This window comes from Benincasa hispida, chromosome 10, assembly GCF_027475165.1.
Source record: "Benincasa hispida cultivar pf3 chromosome 10, pf3_genome.v1.1, whole genome shotgun sequence".
NCBI lineage: Eukaryota > Viridiplantae > Streptophyta > Magnoliopsida > Cucurbitales > Cucurbitaceae > Benincasa > Benincasa hispida.
Genome location: NC_143487.1, coordinates 29406503 through 29431298, shown reverse-complemented (window position 1 = coordinate 29431298; position 24796 = coordinate 29406503). Strand labels below are relative to the sequence as shown.

At 35.8% G+C, this 24796-nt stretch overlaps 2 protein-coding genes across 3 annotated transcripts; both read left to right on the top strand.

Annotated features, from left to right (window-relative positions):
- Window positions 1-5232: 5232 nt before the first annotated feature.
- Window positions 5233-5610, top strand: LOC150033254 (uncharacterized). Its single transcript, XM_090306344.1, has one exon. The coding sequence runs from the start codon at window positions 5233-5235 to the stop codon at window positions 5608-5610; it is 378 nt and encodes a 125-aa protein (XP_090162470.1).
- Window positions 5611-18749: 13139 nt separating this feature from the next.
- Window positions 18750-21718, top strand: FRS9 (FAR1-related sequence 9). Of its 2 annotated transcripts, XM_039020734.2 has the most exons (3): window positions 18791-18909; window positions 19028-20748; window positions 21084-21718. In XM_039020734.2, exons 2-3 carry the CDS (start codon window positions 19264-19266, stop codon window positions 21249-21251), a joined length of 1653 nt encoding a protein of 550 aa, XP_038876662.1. In that variant the 5' UTR covers window positions 18791-18909; window positions 19028-19263; the 3' UTR covers window positions 21252-21718. The 2 variants fall into 2 exon arrangements, with proteins under 2 accessions (XP_038876661.1, XP_038876662.1); XM_039020733.2 differs by having other exon boundaries at window positions 18750-20748.
- Window positions 21719-24796: the final 3078 nt, after the last annotated feature.

The following is a 24796-nucleotide window of genomic DNA, read 5'->3' as shown; positions in this document are numbered from 1 at the left end:
AATCGAAATTAAAGATTTAATTAATTCATTAAATTAATTCCAATTTAATTATTTTTTAATTAATTGGGATCTCATTTGGGTTAGGTTAAATTGGATTATTTTATTAAGATAATTCGATTTATTTTATGTGGCTGGAGGATTTAAATTATTTTGGAAGGAAATTTCGGAAAAAATTAGGATATTGAGATATTGATTAAGATTTTATTTGGATTTAATTTTGAAGAATTGGAATTTAAGAGGAAAATATAGATTTTTGGAGTGTAAAAAAGAATTTGGAATTAATTGAGGAAAAAGGGAGGAAAATTATGTAAAAGGGTTTAAGGTTTTATTAAGGAAGAATAAAATGGGAAATTTAGGCCAATGACCCAATATCTAGGCCCATAATGCCAAATGACCCAATTTTTTAAAAAACCGTCAATTGACCTTTTGCTAACGTTATCACGGTATGAGATTACAAGAATTGTCCTTGATAACTGTCTCGCTCTTGCTACATGGATCTAGCTCTCGTTCTCTGTCTATCTTCCATCGTGATATGATTGTTTATCACTATACGATTGATTTGACAATTTTCATGAAATTTGTCTACAACTTAAAATCGTTAACATACAGCAAACATGTAATGGTGAATTCTTTAAAATCTAAACTTCATTTGAACTGCCATTTTGTTGAATAGAGATTTATTGAATGAGGTTTTCCAGAAAGGAGTTTTTTGGAACCAAACGGAGTTTTCAGAATGGAACGGACTTTTCTTAAACCTGGTTTCATTGGTGTATTGTAGAAACGTGGTCTTAGAAAAGGTATGTAAATAGCATAACGAAAGGGGTGTGAGAAAGAGCGACAACAAGAAAGGTGGAGAGAGCAAGATAGAGCAACAGCAAGAGAGCGAGATAGAGCGACGGAGTGAGAGCGAGATTGAGCGACAGTGTGAGAGCAAGATAGAGCGACAGCGTGAGAGCAAGATAGGGCGACAGCGAGAGAAATTGGGAGTGACAGTGAGAGAGATCCATGTATATTACTATCTGCTTAATAAAAAATGTTCTCTTGCTTTGTAGTATGACAGAAAAATGTCTACTAATTCGATATAGAGGTCATTGGGATGAGAGCCAAAATTCGTATGTTGGAGGCGAGCTAACAGGAATCATTGTACCTATTACATTGAAGTATGAAGAACTTAAAGCTCATCTTTATAGGGTTTCAAATGTAAGTTGCTTAGAGTTTGATGTTGTTATGAGAGTTAAATATAAGCTTGACTTTGAAGCCCCTCCACAGCACATACGAAATGACGGTGATGTTTGATTCCTTCTTTTCCGGGAAGATCTTTGTAGAGTTTAGTTATATGTAATGCTAAAATCATACCACAAAGGAAATGTAAATATGAATTATGATGGTATAAGTGTAGACAGACAATAGGAGGTATCATATGAGCTTAATCAAGAAGAGGGTGATATTTCATTTTCTATGAACACTCAATCATCATCATGATCAGACAATGACAACATTCATGCAGTGGACTTGGAAAGTGAAACTCAATGTAACAGACCTGTGCTTGGTAATGAAAGATCAAGAGGACCTACTTCAACAGATTGTGGTCCTTCAGAAGAGCGTGATCCTTTCATTGTTGATAATGAGAGATCAACATGCTTGAATTTTATAGATTGTGGTCCTTCAGAAGAGCGTGATCCTTTTGTGATTGATAATGAAAGATCAGTAGGATTGAATTCTATGGACTGTGGTTCTTTAGAGGTGCATAGACCTGTAGTGGCTATTAATGAGAGATCAGCAGGATTGAATTCCATGTCTTCATGTCATAGAGAGGAATTGATTATGCCTGGTACCTCTTCATCTGAGACAGATGTTGAAGTTGGTCAACTTTTTTTTTAGTAAAAGTGACTTAAAAATCAGATTGTATGTTGTCACATCCACTCCCAGTTTACCCTCTAAAACCAGAAGGGGACATGATGACAGCAATTACCAACCTACTTGCTAGCACTTACTGCCTAACTTAAGTGAAACCTGCAAAAAACCTTAAGTTGCAAAAACGACTTGGCAGCAAATCAACTGACTTTAATCAACATAACAACTTAAATACAATTCCAAAAATAACAAACATATGTCCAACAAATAGCTAAGAATGAATATAGGTCCCAAAATAAGTTCCATAAGTCCCAGACTCCTCTCGAAAAATGTATACATCAAAACAAGCTTAACCTAAGCTAACCGAGCTTTGAGTGGCAAGCAGCAGTGGTTTCAACCACGAGGAAACTGACTTCTACTTAGAAAAAAGGAAAACATTTGAAGACAGTAAGTTGGTTCCTCAGTGAGTGACTCATAGAAATACAATTCGTCTCAAGGCTTTCATATACATTATTGTAAACAAATAAACATGCTGGAAATAATCTCAAGCAACATACATAGTATCATAAATTAATCATTCATAAATTAATCATAGCATCATAAACAAACATATTGTCAAACCTTAGTTTAGAATGAGCATTAGTAGCTCAAGCTTCCAATGTCTATTCATGGTCGTGAGACCCATACTTCGATCTCATTATAAAGATTGTGGCCAGGAGACACATACTTCAGCCTCTCATATAGAACTACCAATGTGCACGAGGAGTATACTAAGCACTGTCAATACCTTAGGTCTGCTGGAACCCCTACCTGTGCCCTCTAGACCATGGGAGAGTGTGTCTCTCGACTTCATCACCCATTTGCCCAAGGTGGGAGAGTTTAAATCGATCCTTGTTATCATCGACCAATTCTCAAAATACGCCACTTTCATCCCGACGCCGAAAATGTGCACAGCCGTGATGACTGCCCAGTTGTTCTTCAAACACATCGTAAAATTATGGGGCGTCCCCGCGAGCATTGTTAGCGATCGGGACGGAAGATTCACTGGGACATTCTGGACAGAATTGTTCAAAATATTGGGGTCAACACTAAATATCTCCTCTAGCTATCATCCCTAAACTGACGGCCAGACGGAACGCTTCAATAGTATGCTCGAGGAATATCTGCGTCACTTTATTGACGCTAGGCAGAAGAACTGGGTTCAGTTGTTAGATGTGGCTCAGTTTAGCTTCAATAGCCAGCAAAGTTCTGCGACCGGAAAAATGCCCTTCGAAGTGGTGTGCGGTAGACAGCCACTCATACCACACTTGGTGGACCACCCTTATGCAGGCAAAAGTCCTCAGGCACATAACTTCACTAAAGAGTGGAGCAAAACCTCTGAGATACTTCTATACCTTCAGGATCCGGTTTATTAGAATCATAACATTCATAGAAGATTTGAGTATCATAAGCTCTAGGCATAGCACTTACCTAGCATTTGCCATAAGAGCATTTTTACAATTCAACATGCATGCTTCACGAATTATAAACATGTAGTTTGCAATACTCTTTCCTTCAATTTTAACATGCGCTAGGATTAGTAAAACTCATTTAAATAACTAACCCTTTAAAACACAAGTATAAACTTTAGTTGCTTGGAAAAACTCATGAACGCTTGCATGAAATTCATTTGGAATGCATGTTCCTTTTATATACATATTTTTTAAAACATTTAGTCACTCAAGGATCCTTAGGCTTGATTTTTCCTAAGCAAGTAGGTCTCTCCAATGGACGTAACTTCTACTCATAAAAGAATAAGAATTTAGTTGCCACTTTGGTCTCCCTTTTGAGACTACTCTTTTAACCAAGCTCATACTTAGCAATAGGTTTCCTGTTCGTCCAAAATTTCCAGATTCAACTTCTAATGTCAATGATTTGAAAACTATAACTCATTTTAAGAAAGTTCCTTTTCCAAACATGCTTAGAATTTAAGTTTCAACGTAAAAATCCTTGTGGTTTAACCTAGGCCTTCAAATCTCTCCCAAAAGCCCTAAACCGCAACTCCCTGCTTGAACAAAGATTCTAGGTTTAACTTCCAAAATATTTAACTCGAACCCATTCCTTATCTTGCAAAAGTTCCTTCTAGCAACTTATTTTAAATAGTGTTAACAATAATACCTTAAAATGTCAGCTTGAAAATCCAAGTGGTTCGGTCTAAATCTATGATACTTTATCGAGTGCCTGGAAACACCTAAAAAAAAACCTTCAACTCTTCCTTCCTTCTTCGGCCCTCTTTCTGGCAAGAACTCCTTTCTAAAGACTCGATTTCAAAAACTAGACTCACAGATCCTTCCAACAATACCAAGTTTGTATTGTTTGCTCGAGAAAATTGTCCAAAACGAGCTCTTGAAGTTCTCTTCCCTTTTTATACTACTGTCTAGCCCTTTTGCATGAAATCTCCTTAAACCCCCTCACCCACTAGTGGAGATTAAGAGCTAAGATTAAGCCACATGTCCGGATAACTAAAAGAAAAGTTTAAAATTGAGCGTTTTAAGCAAACTCGATCCTCGCTAGAGAAACTTAATGGATAAGGGTCATTACTCGATGGGAAATTCAATGGCTCTCTGTTGAATATTCGATGGGAAGGACTCGATACTCGATGTTGGATGGCTTGCTCGATGCACGTTCCTTAATCAATCACTTGTACACGATGCGTGACCCTTCCTCGCTTATAGTCAACGCTCGACCCTTCCTCAATCACTTATATTTGATGTTCGACCCTTCCTCGATCGCTTACACTCGACACTCGACCCTTCCTCGATCGCTTATACTCGACGCTCGGAAACATTTACTTGATGCCTGCCTTATGCTTACTCGATGCTCAGTCACCCTTCTTCAAGACCAACACTTAGCTAGAAATTCTTTTTGCAAGGCTAGATTAATAGGTATCCGAGAGCTAAGTTCCCATACTTAAACATTTTTCCTTCTTCAAACATATCCTTTACCTCAAAACGCACAATTCCAATCTAACTTAAATATTTAACCCCATCACTTTTCATAACTCAAACAATAAACATAATTAAAAAGAGAAAGTAAAGTGCGGGTTTTACATCTATTCTGTCCATAAACAATAATATTAAATATAAGGTAAGGAAGTCAACTAAGTCTTTGTTTACTGTCAAATATATAGAGAATAACTGTAAGTGGAGCCTTCATGTAGTGAAAATTCCAGGGTGTGACATATTTAAGATCACGAAGTATATGCGGTCACATACATGTTCTATTGGAATTTTAAATCATGACCATAGACAAGTAACGGCTGTGGTAGTTAGTGTACTAATCAAAGACAAGTTTACAGGAATAGGATGTGTTTATAAACCTCTTCACATTGTTGAGGATATGAGGAAAGAGTACGGGGTAAACATAAGTTACAATAAGGCATGGCATGTAAGGGAAACTAATTATGCTCTTGCTAGGGGTACTCCAGAGGAGTCGTACGCTGTTTTACATGCATATGGTGAAGCGTTAAAAATGGAGAATCCAGGTACAAGGTTTGAAATCAAACTTGAAAATGATGTCCATTTAGAGTACATGTTTATGGCATTAGGGCCCTGTATTATAGGTTTTTCAAGTTATCGATCTGTGATAATTGTTGATAGATTGCATCTGAAAGGAAAATACAAAAGGACCATGTTGGTCAGCATTTCCATGGATGGTAACAACGAAGTTTACCCACTAGCATATGCCATGGTGGACAATGAAACTGATCGAGATTGAAAGTGGTTTATGTCAAATTTGAAGTGTGTCATTGAAGAACCCCTTAACTTGGTCTTCATGTCTGATCGAGCGATATCTATTGGCAATGCCATTCGTGCAGATTTTCATACGAAATTTCATGGATTGTGCACATACCACCTAGTAAATAATATTCTTTCCAACTTTAGGGATAGTACGATTGTTGATATGTTCAAGGATGCAGCTAGGGCATTCGCATGTCAGAGTTCCAAGCACACTGGGACCAACTATGTACTTTTCAAAATGGTGCTGTATTGAAATATTTGGAGCATATTGGTCTTGAAAGGGGGCCACATGTTTACCAAACAGAACGAAGATACGATAACATGACATCCAACAGTGAACAGTGTTTCAATTCATTGACCAAAGAATATTGACAACTGGCCATAATGTGCTTATTGGAACATGTTCGAGGCCTCATCCAATCATGGTTTTAGGAACGGATAAATTATTGAGCATCTCAAATGATGTCACGCTCGAACTATTATGAAAACTGATTAGAAACTGAGTGTGACAAGGGCGGATGATATCGAGATGAGTCGATTGATTGTTAGAGGATCCATGTGCAGGACAATCGATTGGACAGTATTGTGAACCTCCATACGAAGGAATGCACGTGCAAGGAATTTGACTCACTCAATATCCCATGTTCACATGCAATTGTGACTGCGCAAGAACGAAACATCCTCATCCGAGGTATCACTTACACAACTTTACTAAAGTTTGTCTATTCATGAATCCCTTCAAATGTCTCGCTTATCTCGCTCTTGCTAATCTTGCTCTCCCTTTTATAAGTTTAATTAACTTGTTCACTATTCATGAATATTTTTGGAAATGTCTCGCTCTCTCTGGATCTTGCTCTTACTAATCTCGCTATCACCTCCACAACTTTACTAAAGTTTGTCTATTCACGAATCTCTTCAAATGTCTCACTTATCTCCCTCTCGTTGATCTCGCTCTCCCTTTTATAAGTTTAATTAACTTGTTGTCTATTCATGAATCTTTCTGGAAATGTCTCGTTCTCTCTGGATCTCGCTCTCGCTAATCTCGCTATCACTTAAACAACTTTTCTCAAGTTTTTCTATTTTTGTTACTCAAATGTTTGTCTATTCATGTTAGTTTTACACTAACAATTTAAATAACATGTTAGTAAAATTACATCATAATACATAATATACATCTACAATAATATACATAATATACATGTACATCAATAATATGGAGTGTTCGTCCACAATTGACATGCCAACTGCATCCTATATTCACTCATCTTCCTCTGAGTGATTACAGATGAGGCACTACCAGTCACTAAATGTTCTAAGAATTTTACAACAAATATTCCACAATCTAGCGACCCGTACTGTGTGTTCATAGAGGTAGGTCAGGATATCTTCCAACGGGACATTTCTATGTCCAACTTCAAACGTTTGAAGTCACAATAGTGAAGAAGCGATGGTAGGGTGTAAGTCAACAGTTCAAGGCAATACTCCGGATTCTTCTTCAATGTCATGGACAATAGTGAATCAAATACAAACAACCGACCTCTATTTAGATCGATGTTTGTTTCTATATAGATGAAGTCCACATCTGACCATTGACATCGAATTTACCCATGACATAATCCGGATACATCTCTTCCTCCCATACTACGACAGCATGCAAAGTCGACTTGTTCTTAATATGTTTGTAGACCCCATCTCAAGAATTTATGTCACAACCCTCTCTCAGATTACCCTCTCACCTTGGAAGAGGATGTGACGGTAGCAATTACTAGCCTAATCGCCAACATTTACTCCCTTTAAGTACTTACTTAACTCCTTTAGTACCAACCTGATAAACATTATTAACTTATACAATTAACCCAATCAGGAAGGCTCAACATTAACTTCTATACAATCACATGCTTAACAAACCATAACACAATATCTACAGATGAAATATTTACAGCTGGGCCGAAACTTTATTAACAAAATCGTGACTCCCCTCATAACATGTGTACAACGTTATAGACCATTAACCGAAATTCTTTTAACTAGCTAGGTCTTTCAATGGCAAGCAGCAGTATGATCAACCTTAAGGAATCTTACCGCTACCTGGGAAAAGAAAAACATGGGAAAACTGTGAGCTAATTGCCCAGTGAGTGACTACTAGAAATCAGGACATACCATGCTTTTCATTAATATAAAACATGTAAACATACTAGAAAACATTTCAAGCAACTTCCTTTAAAACGTGAACATAGTCATAGCATCAAGCTTTTGAGAAGAAAACCTATTAAACATCGATGAATATCATTAAACCTTAGTTGACAATGAAAATACATCGCTCTAGCTCCCAACGTCTGTATCCGGCCAAGAGACCCATACTTCGGCCTCAGGTTGCTGGTATATTGCCTAGGAGACCCTTACTTCGGCCTTACATTCAGAACTACCTACATGCACATGGAGTTACTAAGTACCATCAACACCTTAGGTACTTCTTGGATACCTTCCATTATACACATTAAGAAGCTTTCAGAACATAGCTTTTAGCTTAGCATTTTGTAGAAACTTAGCTATAGTCTTCAAAATGCATGCTTCAACATAAAATACTTAATTCAAAATAAAACTAGCATATCACGTTGGCATGGGATAGAACAAGTACATACTTGAGGAAAATGCTAAGCAATCTCATGAAACTTAATTGCTTGAAAACATATAAACTTATCATCAAATAGCATTGAAATCGCATGGTTTATCATTCTTAAAAACATTGAAAATATTTGAGAATATTTAGTCACCCATGGGTCCTTCAAGTTTGCTTTCTTAGGGCTTGGTAAGCTTCACCAATTGGGGTTGCACCTACACACATAAAGGTACCTTTTAGCTTTCTCATTAGCCTCCCATTTGAGACTCATTATATAAATCAAGCCCTTATGCCAAACCATCGCATGGTGCATCCTACACTCACCTTGAGAGTCGGACACTTAGCCAAATTTTGAAGGATTAGCTCCTAGGTGATCGTCTCTCATCGCCAAACTTTCAAGCACTTAGCCAATTTTCAAAGTGTCCCTTAGCCAGCGACATGACTTCCCATCGTGCGGTTGTTCTCACACAATGCTGATCACTCAGCTTGCCTCGCTTAACAACCTCCCTTATAGGATCACCTGGCCCTCTCGCCTAGACTTGGTGATCGCTACTTCGCTCACGTGGTCCTTGCTCAGCCTGCTCACCAATCTCCTTCCCATCGAGCTACTTGTTTACTCATACCAAGCAGTTGCCTGCTTGTTCATCAAATTCCAGATTAAACTTCAAAAATTCATAACTAAATTTTTGAAATTCATCTCAAGAAACTTCCTTCTACAAAGTTGTTTATAATTGTATTAACAACATTACCTTAAAATTTCAGCTTAAAATTCTTTGATATTTGATCTGGAGCTTCAAATATTCATCATTGGCCCCAATTCAAGCAGCTACCTGCTTGTTCAACAATTTCTCGTTTAAAATAAAAAAAATATTTAACTAGAATTCCATGCCTCATATCGAGAAATTTTCTTCTAAAAGTTGTTTAGAATTGAGTTAACAATAATACCTCAAATTTGCAGCTCAAAACTCTTCGGGATTCATCCTGGAGCTTCAATTATTCACTAATGGCCCAGATTCACTAGAGAAATGGACCCTTCGTCCATATCTTGCTCCTCTGGCCTTATTCCAATGAGTTTTTCCTCCATAAGTCCGCCCACAAGAAGTAGACACATAGGGATTTCGAATGCCACCAAAATTACACAAATAGCATGAGTGGTTTGTCCAATCCTACCAAATGAAGTCAGCCTTCCTGCTTATACCACCGCCCAAAATCCTACATGAAAACTCCTTGTGCCACCTTGCCCACTAACGTGATGAAGGGCTAGGATTAACCAATTTTGCTTTCCTAACTCTACTCATAGTGTTAACTCAGTATTCCACCTCATGCTTGGCTTGTTCCCCATTGCACACTATCGCCCACACTCCCCATTGCCAATGCCTGCTCTTGGTTTCCCATACTTTGCAAAATTTAACCATCCTTTCTTACATAACCACCCGAGAGCTGTATTGCTCTTTAGTTTGCTTTCTTCCTCCATCACTCCTAACCAAACATAATCTCATTACAACTCATTGGAAGACATCACATAACATACATATATTTTTAAGTAAATAGGGTTTGGATTTTACAAATTTCTCCCCCCTAAAAGAAATTTCGTCCTCGAAATTTACCTGAAATATCATCTAAAAAGTTGAAGATATCTCTTTCTCATTTGCTCTTCGGGTTTGCAGGTTACTTGCTCAATTCCATGATTACGTCATAATACCTTTACCAAAGGTATCATCTTGTTCCTAAGTACTTGGTCTTTCCTATCTAAAATCTTGATAGGCTCTTCTTCGTATGATAAATCTTCCTTGAGTTGTATTGGTTGTTCTGCTAGTATGTTCGTAGGATCAGGCACATACTTCCTTAACATCGACACTTGGAATACATCATGAATACGAGTTAGCTCTAGAGGTAACTGCAATCTATATGCCGTTGAGCCAACTCGTTCCACAATCTCATATGGTCTGATGTATCACGAACTTAACTTTCCTTTTCTCCCAAACTAGAGAATTCCTTTACATGGGGACAACCGAAAAAATATCTGATCTCCACCTTCAAATTCTAGTTCACTTCTTCGCTTATCCGCATAACTCTTCTATCTATCGCGAGCTGCCTTAAGGTTATCTTTAATAAACTTCACATTCTTAGTTGTCTGTTGAATTAATTTTGGACTCAATAATTTTCGTTCTCCGTTCCAACATGTCGGGGTTGTAACATCCTGCACCTTTTTATTATTTAATAATAATGTAATTTTTCAGTAATTTTATTAGTTGGAAATTCAGTAATCGTCCTTAGTTGGAGGGCATGTTTGAAATTTTGGATTTGAAGTATAAATGCGAGGATTTAAGTGTTGACGTGGAAATTATTCAAAATTATTCAATTTTGATTTAAGTTGAAAAATAATGGTAGGAATTAATTTTCTTTGGAAAAGGAAAGGAATTAAATAGTATAAAGTGGAATAAAGAAACGATTTAATTATAATTATACTATTTTCCTTTATTATTATTATTATTATTATTATTATTATTATATTATTATTATTATTATTATTATTATTTTTAAAAAATAAAAAGGAGCACCCACCCTCCATCTCCCTCACACAACCTCTCTCTCGCTCGAGCGCCCCCCTCCCTCTCTGCCTTATCCAACAGTCGCACCTGCACCTTCCCTTCACAACCATCCGACCGCCACCGAGCCCTCCTCACAACCCAGACGCACCTCCTTCACTAGATCCGGTAGGCGTACCTTCCTCACCAGATCCAGCAGACGCGCCATCGCCCACCGCTCGAGCCAGACCCGCTGCCGACCGTCACGCCTCCCTCACTGCCTCCCTTCACCGCCCATCGTGTCGATCTCGCCCAGCCGATCTGAATTGTCATTGCCGCTCTAGCCCCTGATCGCCACACACCGCCGCTGTCTCCCAGCAGCTTGAGCCGTTGCCACCTCCAGCTGGGTTCTCTACCGTCCATCGCCACACTGTCTATCTTCTGTTGCGTGAGTCTTCGTCGGACGCTTAGATTTTGGTAAGATCTATTTTGTGGTTAGGTTTCTTGAAATATTTGGATGCCCATTAAGTTGGATTAAAGGTTAAATTAGTCGTATTATTTTGATTTTAGATTTGAGCTTGGGAAACTACAGCAGCGACTGTCCAGCAGATTCAAGATCGTTCGACAAGAGTTTTGGTAAGAGTTATAGTTCTTATTGTTGGTTTGTGGGCATGCTTTGATTACTGAATTAAGTTTGACTTAACCCTTGTCTCTTTAAGGTTCCAAGTTGTCATCCATTGGGAGTTAAAATCTACTGGAAGGAGATTTTGGAGTGGTTGTTAATCAAGTTCCTTGGGTAAGCTTTTGGATATTGTGGTTTTGAATCTGAGATGTCAAAATTATTTTTGGACTGAAACTTAATGGTTGTATTCGTATGTTAGGGTCATTTCTTCAAACCACGGTCATCGTTTGGTTGTCTGAGTTTATCTGTGGAATTTCGATTAAGGTAAGTAATCTTACCATTGGAATTGCCCACGGGCCAGGCTTTATTTGTATGCTAGCATGATGAATGTATGTTATGGTAAATGTTAGCATGTTGACTGCTAGTATGTTCTGGCACGATTTCTTATTTGTTTAAATATACACCTAGGCACTTGATTGTTAGTATGAGGTGGTATGTGTTTCCATATGTTGGTATCTGATCTGCTGATGTTGAGGCCTACTTGTATGTTGTGGAACTATGATGTTAAGGTATACATGAAAGTTGTAGAATATGTTGTTGAGGATTATGTGTATGTGGTAGAGCCATGGTATCGAGGATTACATGTATGTCATAAATTCGTACAATGTTGATTTTTGAATGTTGAGACGGTGTGAATGTCCTTACTGATTAGTTAGATGCTCACCAGTTTGTGTTTCCTTCGGGATTCACCATTTTGTGTTTCCTTCGGGATTCACCAGTTTTGTTTCCTTCAGGATTCACCAGTTTTGTGTTTCCTTCGGGATTCACCAATTTGTGTTTCCTTCGAGATTCACCAGTTTGTGTCTCCTTTGGGATTCACAAGTTTTTGTTTCATACAGGATTCACCAAAGGTAGTGAGCATACTTAACTACAGTAGGATAGGACTTAGTCTCTTACCTGTTTCATATGTGTATATGTGTCATAGGTGGGTATCTAGAGGACATAGATGCCTAGCTTGACCCCAGTGGTGGGGTTACTTACTGAGTATTTCATACTCATTCTTTCTTATGTTGATGTTTCAAGTAAGAGTAGAGATGCACCGGCGATGGCGCAGCGGAATTCGTGATCGTGCCACTGGGACTAATTTTTATGCTTCCACATCATGAAATTTAGAGTCCTTATTTTTTTTTTCCCTTAATGTTTAGTTTTTTTGTTTGAAACTTATTATTAAGGATTGTTTCTTTTATATATTTTTAATAGTCTTTACGAATTATGGGTATCCTATTATTGTTTTAACAATTGCATTTAATAAGTGGCTTTTGAACTTCTCTTGTCTATTGAGCATTTATTTCAATATAACTGAGCGTCGTTTTAAACCCTATGCATGTATTTATTTTAGTAACAGTCTAACCTAAGTCCTAGGGGGTTGGGTCATTACAGGGGTCCTGCAAGGTCTGTCATACAATGCTTCATAGGGAGCCATTCCGATACTTGAATGATAACTATTGTTGTATACAAATTTGACCAATAGTAATTGCTATGCCAACTTCCTTTGAATTGTAACACGCATGCTCTTAACATATCTTCCAGTGTCTATATAGTTCTTTCCAACTATCCATCCATTTGTGGATCAAAAGCGGAACTGAAATGCAATTTAATGCCCATAGCCTTCTGTAAACTAGGCCAGAATTTTGAAGTAAATCTTGAGTATCGATCTGATACTATCAACACTAGGACTCCATTCTGACTGATTATTCTATCTGCATAAATCTTAGCAAGACCGTCCAACGTAAAGGTAACTTTTACTGCTATAAACTTGTCCATCTTGGTCAGTCTATCGACTATCACCCAAATTCTATCATATCCTGAGGGCGTCCTAGGCAATCCAAAAAGAAAGTCCATTGTCACATGCTCCCACTTTTACTCAGGCATTGGGAGTGGGTTTAGTAATCTTGTTGGCCTCTGCCTCTCAGGTTTCACCTGTTGACAGACTAAACATCGATCTACATATTCCGCTATGTCTTTCTTCATTCCAGGCCACCAGTATGATCTTTTCAAGATTCTATACATCTTGGTGCTTCCTGGATGTATAGCGTAAGCAGAACTGTGCTCCTCTTCCAGAATAGCTTGCTTAAGCTACAACTTATTAGGCACACATATTCTTCCTTCCTTACATCATCTGCATGTAACCTTTCTTCAAGTAATCCTTCATACTAGCCACAAACAGAACTCCTTCTTCACACACGGACACTACCAAGCGAGAACCCTCTGTATTCTCTTTTGGGATTAAAGGATTCAAGCAGGAGTTATGGGTTTTGCTTGAATCCTTGGAAGACGGAAGGAGAAGGAGAGGATGAGAGGGAAGATTTTTCAGAGAATTTTTCTCTGTACTTGTGAATCGATTAAAGAAGATGAATTCCTCAACTTCTTTTATCACTTGTTAGTTTACTTTGGGAGAATGTGGGAGGGAGTTATAACTCCTTCCCTTTTATGAATTTCAAATAAATTAATAAAATAGAATATATAATAAATACTTTATTTTATATACACTATATGTTATATCAAATATAGCATAAAGCCTATAGTTTTATATTGCATCAAATACAACATGAACTGTAGATTTTATTCTCTCTTAACTATACATGGCATTTAATATAAATCACATTTATATTAACTCCACTTATATGAATCTCATTCATATAAATGATGTTTGGATCATATCCAAATATTTTAATTCCTCTCAATATAAATCATATTTATATTTAATTACATGAATCTCATTTATATAATTGGTATTTGAATCATATTCAAATTCCTCTCATAATATATCAAATACATTATAATTAATTATATCTATATAATTAATTCCTTCAATTAATTTAAACACTTCAAATCAGTCCAAAGGTTAAATCTTTGTTGAGCTATAGTGGGGACCTTATGGACCTATAGATTGAAGCTCCCACGGTACTCGCATAAATAATTAAACTCTTTAATTAAATTACCCAACATCTGTTAACTATCGATCACTCCACTAAAGACCAACAACTGCACTCTTCGCATTACAAATAAATTTTTGTGTCCATTGGATATAATCAATCAACAATGCGATGACCCTTCACAAATTGCTAGTAAGTACAACTGGGTCAAATTACCGTTTTGCCCCTGTAGTTACATCTAACTTCTTAAGTACCACTGATTCTTCTAATGAACAATAAGTCATAGTCCCACTATGACCAAGTCCTCTCGGGCCAGGAGAAGGTGCAGCCACTATGTTCAAGACCCGGAATCAGCCCTTAAGGGAAAAATTTATCTACTTGCCCCTACATCGGGGAAGGAGTGAATTCTATCTTATGTAGCTGAGTTCCTAGCTCCCCAGTTAGACGAATCTTCAAAATGGTAGGCTTGTTGAGTTGGCAATCTGGCCACTCTCGCTCATACAAATCAAAGGACCGCCTTCATGAGTAAGAGTTCAGAACTCACTCAAGATTCAGGTCATGTCACGTATGGTCATCCTAGTGAAATGTACGTCTCTATTATTAACAATGTTATATAAAGAGACTAATCATTTCATGGTTCGATCTTATACAAACTCTTTGTATAGAATACCCCTTGCTCGCATGTCTCCACATGAATGATCAGGATCAGATCATTTATAGCACTTTACAATACTTGTAACACCTACAAAGCGGGTCGTATCCGCAGTGTCACCAGGATAAGGTACCCAACCTTATTCATCTACTACAGACCATTTAGGTTATTACTTGAACAAGATCTACTTGTATATCTCTACATACTTGTTTAAATAACATGAAATAACCACGGATCTTAATTTATTAGATTGATTATATGCTTATAAAATAACACTTATTTTATTAATAACAATATGTTTATACAAAGTTTACAAACTACGAGATTACAAGGAGATTTAAGACACCATTCCCAACACTTATATCCTTACTTCCTTGATTGTTGAGAAAAGATATGAGAATCAATTCATTGTGTAAGACACTTGAATATATAAAGCATTTGAATGTGAGGATGAAAATGTGCCAACATAAATAAGTCAATTTTGAATAAATTAATGAAACTTTGAATAAACAATAAACAACCCATTTTTGCTTGAATGTATGCATACTTCTATTTTTTACTTGTTTAGGACGACCAAGATCTCAGTTGGGGGTATTTTGATAGGTCTTGTAAAGAGTTATCTTATTAGTGTTAATTCCCTCAATTATTCTTCAATTATTTGCTTAAAATGTCTATGTTGGTAGGTAAATTCCAATCCTGACTCAAACGAAGTTATTTCAAAAGATTTGGAGCTAATTCAAGCCAAACAACACCAAATAACCACTTAACAAGAAGATCAAGTCAAATTACCACTTTGCCCCTCAAGAGGAACAATTCAATAACTTTAGCAATGCTTGTAGCGTCGCAATGCTCCTCACAATACTGAGCCTGATGCTAGCCTGACGCTTGAAGACAAAATGTACCTATTTGCTGCAAAAACAAGGCAGCGTCGCAACGCTTCACCCAGGGTCACAATGCTCCAGAGATTGACGGAATTGTCTATGCTTGTACGCACCTTGCACAACCGAGCATTGCAACGTTTCTTGGCTTTTTACGATTTAGCATTGCGCAACCGGAATTGTCAAGACGCTAGCCCAATGCTTCTTGGCTTTTTTACGATTTCGCGTTGCAACACTACTCTTGGCGTCATGATGCTACACCTGCAGATATAAATTCAGTTGTCTCATTTTCAACAAAAGGGAGGATAAAAAATCATTTTTCAGTTGATAGAGAACTTAGACAAAATTAGAGAGAAAATTACCCAAACTTTGTGTTTTGTATGAGAGATTTCTTGCAACTTTTACAATTCCCTAGTGAATTGCTTGATGGAATTCATCATACTTTCAAGATCTTCTTCAAGACTTCTTATCTTTATGGCTAGGTAATTCTTTTTCTTGGGAATTCTTAATTTTAGGTTTAATTTTTGAGTTCTTTTTTATATTTTCTTGAATTTTCTTCATCTTTGAATGTTCTTGGGCTGAATTTGAATAGAAATTAAAGGAGGATAATTGACACTTTGATTCCTTTGCATCAGTGAGATAGGTTACAAAATTAAGTTTTCTTGTGTTAATTAGGACTTTTTCCGAATTTACTCTTGAAATTCTTAATTAGAACATTCATTTAATCATTCTTGAAACTTACTCCAATGTGTTTCTTGAATGTCACAATTATGATAACCCATGTCTTTAAAGCAACTAAGAAAAGAATATGATAAATGCTATATGGAAGTGATTTTTACTTAGACTAGGGCTAATTGATGTGAGTCATGCTAATTAGTTATGTGTGTCTTTAAGGGTTTTTCCTTATTGGATCGTGGGATGTTGAGTTTTCAAGCAATTGTTCAAGAACAATAATAGGATTAAATCTAGCACAAGAATTCCCAAGAACCTTTTTCTACCAACTTTCTTCTAACAAAAATAGTAAGTTTGTATTACGATTTACCTTTATCTTCATTTTAGTTAGCTTTTAATCTCTTTACAAACAACCCTCCCCTCTCCCCCTCCCCAATTAATTTTTTTTTTTAATTCAAGGATTATTTTTGGCCAACTAATAGACGTTTCCTTGGGATCAACATCTTACTTCCACTTTAACTACGTGCTAGTTTTCGTAGTTGTTAGAGCCTTATAAATTTCATTTGCTTGGGTAAGGTAGAACTAACAACACCTATATTGCATCGATCAGTACCTTACTCCCACACCTTTTCCTTCTAAGGTAGCATTACTCCCACTTAAAACCTTTTAGTAACTAAATATGGATCTTATCATGATATCAAATAACTCTATGAGCAAAAAATTCTCACATTCACCAAAAAAAAAAAATAAATAAAAAATGCTATGTTTCAATATTATTTTCGTTTTTGTACCATTGAAGTTGTTATTACATTTTAGTCTCTATACTTTCAAATTTTCAAATTTATTTCTTGTACTATAAACTTAATTCCTCCCCCCCCCGGGTTGGCAATGGGATGGGATGGGGCCGGGGATGTACTCCCCATCCCTATCCTCGCGGGTATTTTTAATCCCACCCTACCCCATTCCCCATTTTGAGGAGTCAGGATCGGGGTTGGGAATCCTCATTCGGGGATCGGGTCCTCCCGGGAAAAAAAATTTTGTCCATTAGCTTTTCTTTTTATTTTTTATTTAAAATCACTAATTTTTTATATTTCTATTTAAATGATAGACTTTTTAGGTAAAAATTTAGTATTATTATTGTTTTATTTATTTAATTTAATAATAAAAAATATTTTAACATTTCTTTATTTTAAAATTTAATAAAAAAGTTAAAGTTAATTATATTATGAAAAAAAATATAAAATTAAAAAAAATATAAAAACAGTAGCTTATATATATTGTTTTTAGTTTTTTTATATTCTTTTTAATTCTATTTCATAATATATATATATATATTTATTTATATATTCGGGTCGAGGATGGGGTAGGGATATGCTCCCCTTCCCCACCCCGATCAAACTGGGGATTTTCGAACTCGTGAGGATTTTTGCCAACCCTACCCCCTCCCCTCAATCTATGATCAACTTTTGCCAAATTCTTCTTAGATTCCTAAAGATATTCTTGCTAAGAATTTAAGAAATATATTTATATTGTACATTTTCTCAGTGAAAATTTTATTATTCTTTTGTCGAGTTGGATATAAAAAACTCCAAACAAATAAGAGGATTAGTTTTAAGATTTATTAAAAATACATAGAATGGAAAATATTGTTTGGGGAAAATGATATATATATCGAACTGAATACTAAGCAAACTTTGGAGACTTAAAGCGTAGTCGAGGCATGCTTCTGGTAAGTGTTGTCCTAAAGACAATTATTTGCTTTGCACGGGCTACAAGCAGACTACAGCGATCGTCTCGTAGGATACAACGATTAACTTCGATAGAACTATAACCTCGAACTATTTGGATATGGCAGAATCTTTGGATACTTTCTCTTACCTCAACTCAAGAACAAAAGAAAAAAAAGAAATGAGAGAACTCTTCAATTTGAAATAGGATACTACAAATAAAGAACCAAGTTGTTATCTACAAGCTAGCAACTTGGTAACTCTCCAAATTATAAAATAAAATCAAATAAATATAAAAAATTGAAATGTTTATCAAGTCTAACTAAATTGAGTTGTTACTTTACAAAAATCAAATATAACTCATTCAAATTGAAAAAACTACAAATTTAACTAAACGTTCTAAAATAAAACATAAGGAAACCTTCATTTAAAAATATATATATATAATGAGATCCTGCTCGCGCGTGGATGCTACAATCAACCATGGTTGTAGTATTGGGCCTGGCACGTGTATGTTCAGGCCCATTTGTAAAAAAGAATAAGCAGCCATGAAAATAAAAATAAAATAAACAACGGAACTGGTAGCGATCGGAACCCTAGAACCATCCGGCGAAGGGATCACACCACCGTCATTGCCACTGGTACTCCAGCGATCGTATTAGCTATTTTTTTGTTCGAAATTTGCGCAGCTAGTTTTATTCTTAAATTATGGATTGAAATTCTTCTTCCTTCTTCCCATTTGCCCCCAATTTGTTTCAGTTTCTTCTCCGGTGTCAATAGCTTCTGGTTTTGCGAATTTGATTTTCTCAGTTGATTATGGAAGTCTTCAGTTTATATGAAATGAAAAAGTTTTCAGAACTCTATTTTCGGTCTATTAGAGAAAGTTGAAGATCTTCCATTCTGGAAAGCCGCTGTTATATCTCTTGAGGGATCGTGAGGGAGATGGAAGTCCTTTAGGAAACATCTCCCGATTCTTGTGTACCAGTTATTTAGAAATGAGTGGTGGCCGGCAGCGGACCCTTGGGGTTGGGGTTCAGCATGTTTTAGACTATCTGAAACGAATGCAGGCTGAGAATCCTGCTTTTTATTATGCAGTTCAGGGCGACGGTGATAACCACACTGGGGGCAATATCTTTTGGGCAGATGCAACGTCTAGAATGAATCATACTCACTTTGGTGATACCGTTGTATTGGATACAACATTTAGAACAAATCAGTATAGGGTGCCTCTTGCTGCCTTTACAGGGTTTAATCATCATGGTCAGCCAGTGTTGTTTGGATGTGCATTGGTTCTTTATGAGTCTGAATCCTCATTCATTTGGCTCTTCCAAACTTGGCTTCAAGCAATGTCTGGGCGTCAACCAATTTCCATTACAACTGACCCAGATAGGCTTATCCAGGTTGCTGTTGCACAGGTTCTTCCAGGTACCCGCCATCGTTTTTGTAAGTGGTCTATATTCAGAGAAACACAAGAGAAGTTGTCTCATCTTTGTCAATCTCATCCTACTTTTGAAACTGAATTTAGAAAATGTGTTAATGAGGCTGAGACAATTGAAGAATTTGAATCCTGTTGGAAAGCCCTTCTGAATAGATATTACATTATGGACAATGACTGGCTTCAGTTAATGTATAGTGCTAGGCAACAGTGGGTACCCGTCTACATGAGGGACACATTCTTCGGAGAAATGTCGATAAATGAGAGCTATAGAAGTTTAAATTTGTTTTTTGATGGATATATTACTGCATCCACCTCGATACAGATGTTGGTTAGACAGTATGAAAAGGCCATGGCAAGCTGGCATGAAAAAGAATTAAAAGCTGATTATGATACAATTAACTCTATGCCGGTTTTGAAGACACCATCTCCTATGGAAAAACAGGCTGCAGATCTATATTCAAGGAGGATATTCAGAAAGTTCCAGGAGGAATTGGTAGAAACTCTTGCCAATCCTGCAACCAAAATTGATGATACAGGAACTGTTGCCACTTATCGAGTAGCAAAATTTGGGGAAGACCATAAAGCACATGCTGTTAGTTTTAATTCATTAGAGATGAAAGCAAATTGTAGTTGTCAACTGTTTGAATATTCAGGAATAATTTGCAGGCACATATTAGCAGTTTTTAGGGCAAAAAATGTTCTTACACTTCCTTCCCAATATGTATTGAAACGGTGGACCAGAAATGCTAGAAATGGAGCTGTAATAGATGACCATAATTCTGAACTACCAAATGAAGCTGGAGATTCTTCGACTGTTAGGTACAACAATCTTCGTCAAGAAGCAATCAAGTATGTTGAGGAAGGAGCAAAGTCAATTCATATTTATAACGTTGCTATGGATGCCCTAAAAGAGGCCTCTAGAAAGGTTGCTGCTGTGAAGAATCGGGGCCCTGGAGCTATCAATGGCGATATTATGGCCAATGGAGTTGTTGGGCCTTTGGTTGCAACAGAAGAGGATCAGTCAACAACCTATCAATCTGTGGTTAGTCTCTTTAGTTTGCAGTTTTAAATCCACCGAATTATACCATTTTTTTTATCAATGATCCTCACCCCTCCTCCTGCATGGAGTGATTTAGACTCTTTTAAACCAAAAAATGAGCATCGTGTTTGAGAGATATCTAAAGCAGTTGGGCAAAATACTACGAGTCTCTTGATGCAAACTGTAGTAGGGTTCAGCAGTAGGCTTTACTTTTGAACAGATTGAAAGAATGACGCCGCGGGGGGGCGGGTGGGAGAGAGGGAAGAAGATAAAGAAGTTTCAGGGTATAATTCAATTTCTTATTTGTTCTCTGTTCTTTGTGTTAATTATTTTTCCAGGAACAAAAGGAGAAGAAAATTCGTGAGCTTTCTGCAGAGTTGGAAAAAACAAATCAACGTTGTGAAGTGTATAGAGCAAATCTCCTAGCTGTTCTAAGAGACATGGAAGAGCAGAAGTTGAAGTTATCTGTGAAGGTCCAAAATGCAAGGCTTAGTTTGAAAGAATGAATATCTCACTTTACGGTTCCCATCCTCCTCTTGAGTTGAGACGATCCTTCCATTGTGTTCATCTTTTTTATGGTTCTTCAGATGGGGAATCGACAGACGAGCGTCTGCGGCATTGAAAGGAACATTCAAGTGTGTCACAACTGTCTTGTAAGTTCTATAAATTATGAATGTTTCCTTTTTCTGTGGAAAAATGCTACAAGTATCCTACATCTATACTGTGTAAGTTACAAAGAGGTAGTTGGATCTTGGATGAACCATCATGAACATCTGGCATTGATTGCTGCTGTCGACTTAGATACTAGGATTATGAAGATGAATGCTGTTCAAATCCTGCTGACTCAAACCACTCCTTGTTTGAGTGATTCTTGTAAAGTAAATAGAATGTGTATTCTTATTAAACATTCTTCAATTTTCTAGTAATAGTAATTGTAATATTATATAGAATAAATTGTAAATTTAGTCTCTAATCTTTTATGTTTATGTCTATTTGATCCTTGAACTTTTAAATTTTAGTTTAAAATACTGTTTTATCCATGTACTTTGATAGTTATTCTATTTTGGTCCCCGTAATTTCAAATGTCTAATTTTGGTCCCTACAATTTCTATGAAGCTTAGAAATGGTCCCTCCCATTAAATTAGTATTAGAAACTAGCTGAGTTGACAAATAAAAATAATAAAGAAGTTGCAAGAAGGATAGTCGGCAAATTTGGGTTTTAAAAAATCATTGGGTACTGAGTATTTCGGATTGGTAGGGACCATTTCTAAGCTTTACAGAAATTACAGGGACCAAAATTGGATGTTTGAAACTATAGGGACCAAAATGGAAAAATTATCTAAGTATAGCGACTAAAATGGTATTTTAACCTAAATTTTATAAAATTTATAGATCTTCTAAATACTAAATTGAAAATTTAAGATTCCATTGCGCGTTAGATGAAATTCATATTTTGGAGATGAACTAATTTTTTAAATATATTGAATTTGTAAGAAATTTATTAGATACATTATTAAAAGTTTAAGAATCTAGTAGATACTTTGAAACTTTTATAAATAAAGGATACACAAACTTCAAAGCTTAAGGACTTGTTATTTATCTTACCAATTACCATCTAATATTTGATTATGCTCAATGATTAACTTTTGGTACTTTTTTCAATCATCCAAGCGCATTTTATATGGAAATCTGGGTTGGTTATGTTCGATGTGTTTGGTTAGCATTATTGAAGTTTGTAATGTGATTTATGAGCAAATTCATGGATGGTTTTTATATTCTCAAGAACTAAATCTTTGTTTTGGTTCACCTCTTTTCCATCTTAGCTTATAAGATTTTGGCCTTCCATAACAAAACGTTTGTATTGCTTTTAGAAAAAAAATAATATCTTTTTGGTTCATAAGTTTTGGATTTAGTTATTTCATCCCTAAATTTTATAATATTACACATTTAGTCCTTAAGTTTTGAGTTTGATTTTATTTTAGTCTCTAAATTTCATAACGTTATAATTTCACCTTTGAGATTGGAGTTTTATTTCAATTTGATCCTTAAGTTCAAGATTTACACTTTTAACCTTAATTTTTTACTAAATATTTAATTTCCATCTTTAATGTTAGTGTCTATATTTATTGGTTTAAGAGAAATATAATTAATTTTCACTATTCATATTAAATTTAAATTTTCACTTGATACTTATTTTAAATTAATTGGGAGACATTAATGTCAATGACTGTGAGTATTTATTCAAAAATTGAGGAAAAGTGTGACATTTGAGATCTAGAAACCAATATGAAACAAAATTCAAATTTCAAGAGTAAAGTAGTTACATTTGAAACCAAGGGACTTAGTTGAAATCAAACTCAAAATTTGAGGACTAAATGTATAACAATTTGAAACCTAGAGACCAAATAAAAATTAAACCCAAAACCGACGGACCAAAAATGTTTTTTTTTCCTTGCTTTTATTAGTAATTTTCCATCATCTATTAAATATAGCTTATTGAAACTTCAAGGACTATATGATTGTTCAATTTAAGTTTTAAAAGAAATAACTTTTGGTTAAACTTGTCACACCCCCTTCTAGATTACCTTCCTAATCTAGAAGATAATGTGACGACAACATTTACCAATCCTTTATGGTACTTACTACTTAACTGACATTCTTACCCTATTTACGAAACCCTAGAAATACATACATACACAACATTCAACATACTAATAGAACTTAAAACAACTTCGGTATACTAATAGAACTTAAAACAACTTCAGCAACATCAGGGTTTAACATACAACATATTTACATCACATTAACAGTCACAGAGTTCAGTGGGTCCCAACACTTTTCCCTGGTTCCTAACATGAATGATACATATACACAGACATTAACAAAGTAACCATCTAAAACTTCTTTACAAACTTTGAGCCTTTACTTAAATCCTTGAGTGGCAGAGCAACAAGGCAGTTAACCTCTGGGGAGATAACCACTACCTGGAAAAGGGGAAAACATTTGGAAAGAATGAGTTACTGGCCTAGTGAGTAACTAATAAAACATAAACATCATGCTCATTACTGAAAATTGCCAAGCAAACTCATATTTAAAACTTTAAAATATGGAACTATCGGAAATAATTAAACATCTGAGTCCTTAGTTAAGAGAAAACCCGTTTGCTCAATCCCTCAACGTCAATCCTTAGTTGGTGTGGAGTAATCTCAACACTACCAATGCCAACCCTACCTACGTGCACGTGGTATTAACTAAATACCATCATACCTTAGGTACTATGGCCCAGATACCTTCTCATAGTCTTCCGATATCGGGATCATCATAATGATCATAAAATTTACTCATTGAAACATAATCACTTGAAAGCGTAAGTAACATAAAATATATGCTTTAAACCTCTTCATCATATAATCATAACCCACTAACGCATGCCTTGTAAACATAAAGTTTGTATAAATACTTAAAACATGCTTTTATAAACATCTTTAAACTATGCATGCGTTAGGAAAATTTCTTGGAAAACTGGTTTGCTTGGAAACTATCATTTTAACATACTTTATATAAAAGCTAGCATGAAAACTAGTCTTTTGGATAAACCATGCGTTTACTAATTATTTAGGAAAACACTTAGTTTGTCATTCACAGTCTTGGGTATCCTCTTAGGATTGATATGCTTCTCTTATAGGCGTTTGTCCTGTAAGGTTCACAAACAACTTTGATTAATGTCACTAGCTCTCTTGTGAGCCTAACCCTCTTTAACAAGCTTAATATTAAAAACTTTTGTGAAAGCAACATTTCAATCCTTGAATTTTAAGTGATAATCATTTATGTCTTGTAGTTTCAAAGTTCTAATAATTTAGTCTTTGAATCTTAATAAATAACAAAACAATTTCATTCTTATATTTTACAATTTTTAATGATTTGGTCCTTGTGGCAAAAATATTATTAAGATTTTACAAATATTTTCACACATATAGATTGATAAACGTATCGAAGATTAAATTTGTTAATAAAGTATATAAACTAAGTTAATACATAATGAAAATTGGCA

Excerpts from the sequence above, each read along its gene's own strand:
- LOC150033254 (XM_090306344.1), top strand. The coding sequence starts at position 5,233 with ATGAGGAAAGAGTACGGGGTAAACATAAGTTACAATAAGGCATGGCAT.
- FRS9 (XM_039020733.2), top strand. The coding sequence starts at position 19,264 with ATGAGTGGTGGCCGGCAGCGGACCCTTGGGGTTGGGGTTCAGCATGTT. Across the intron at positions 20,749-21,083 it reads CAACAACCTATCAATCTGTG|GAACAAAAGGAGAAGAAAAT; the intron begins GTTAGTCTCTTT and ends TTATTTTTCCAG.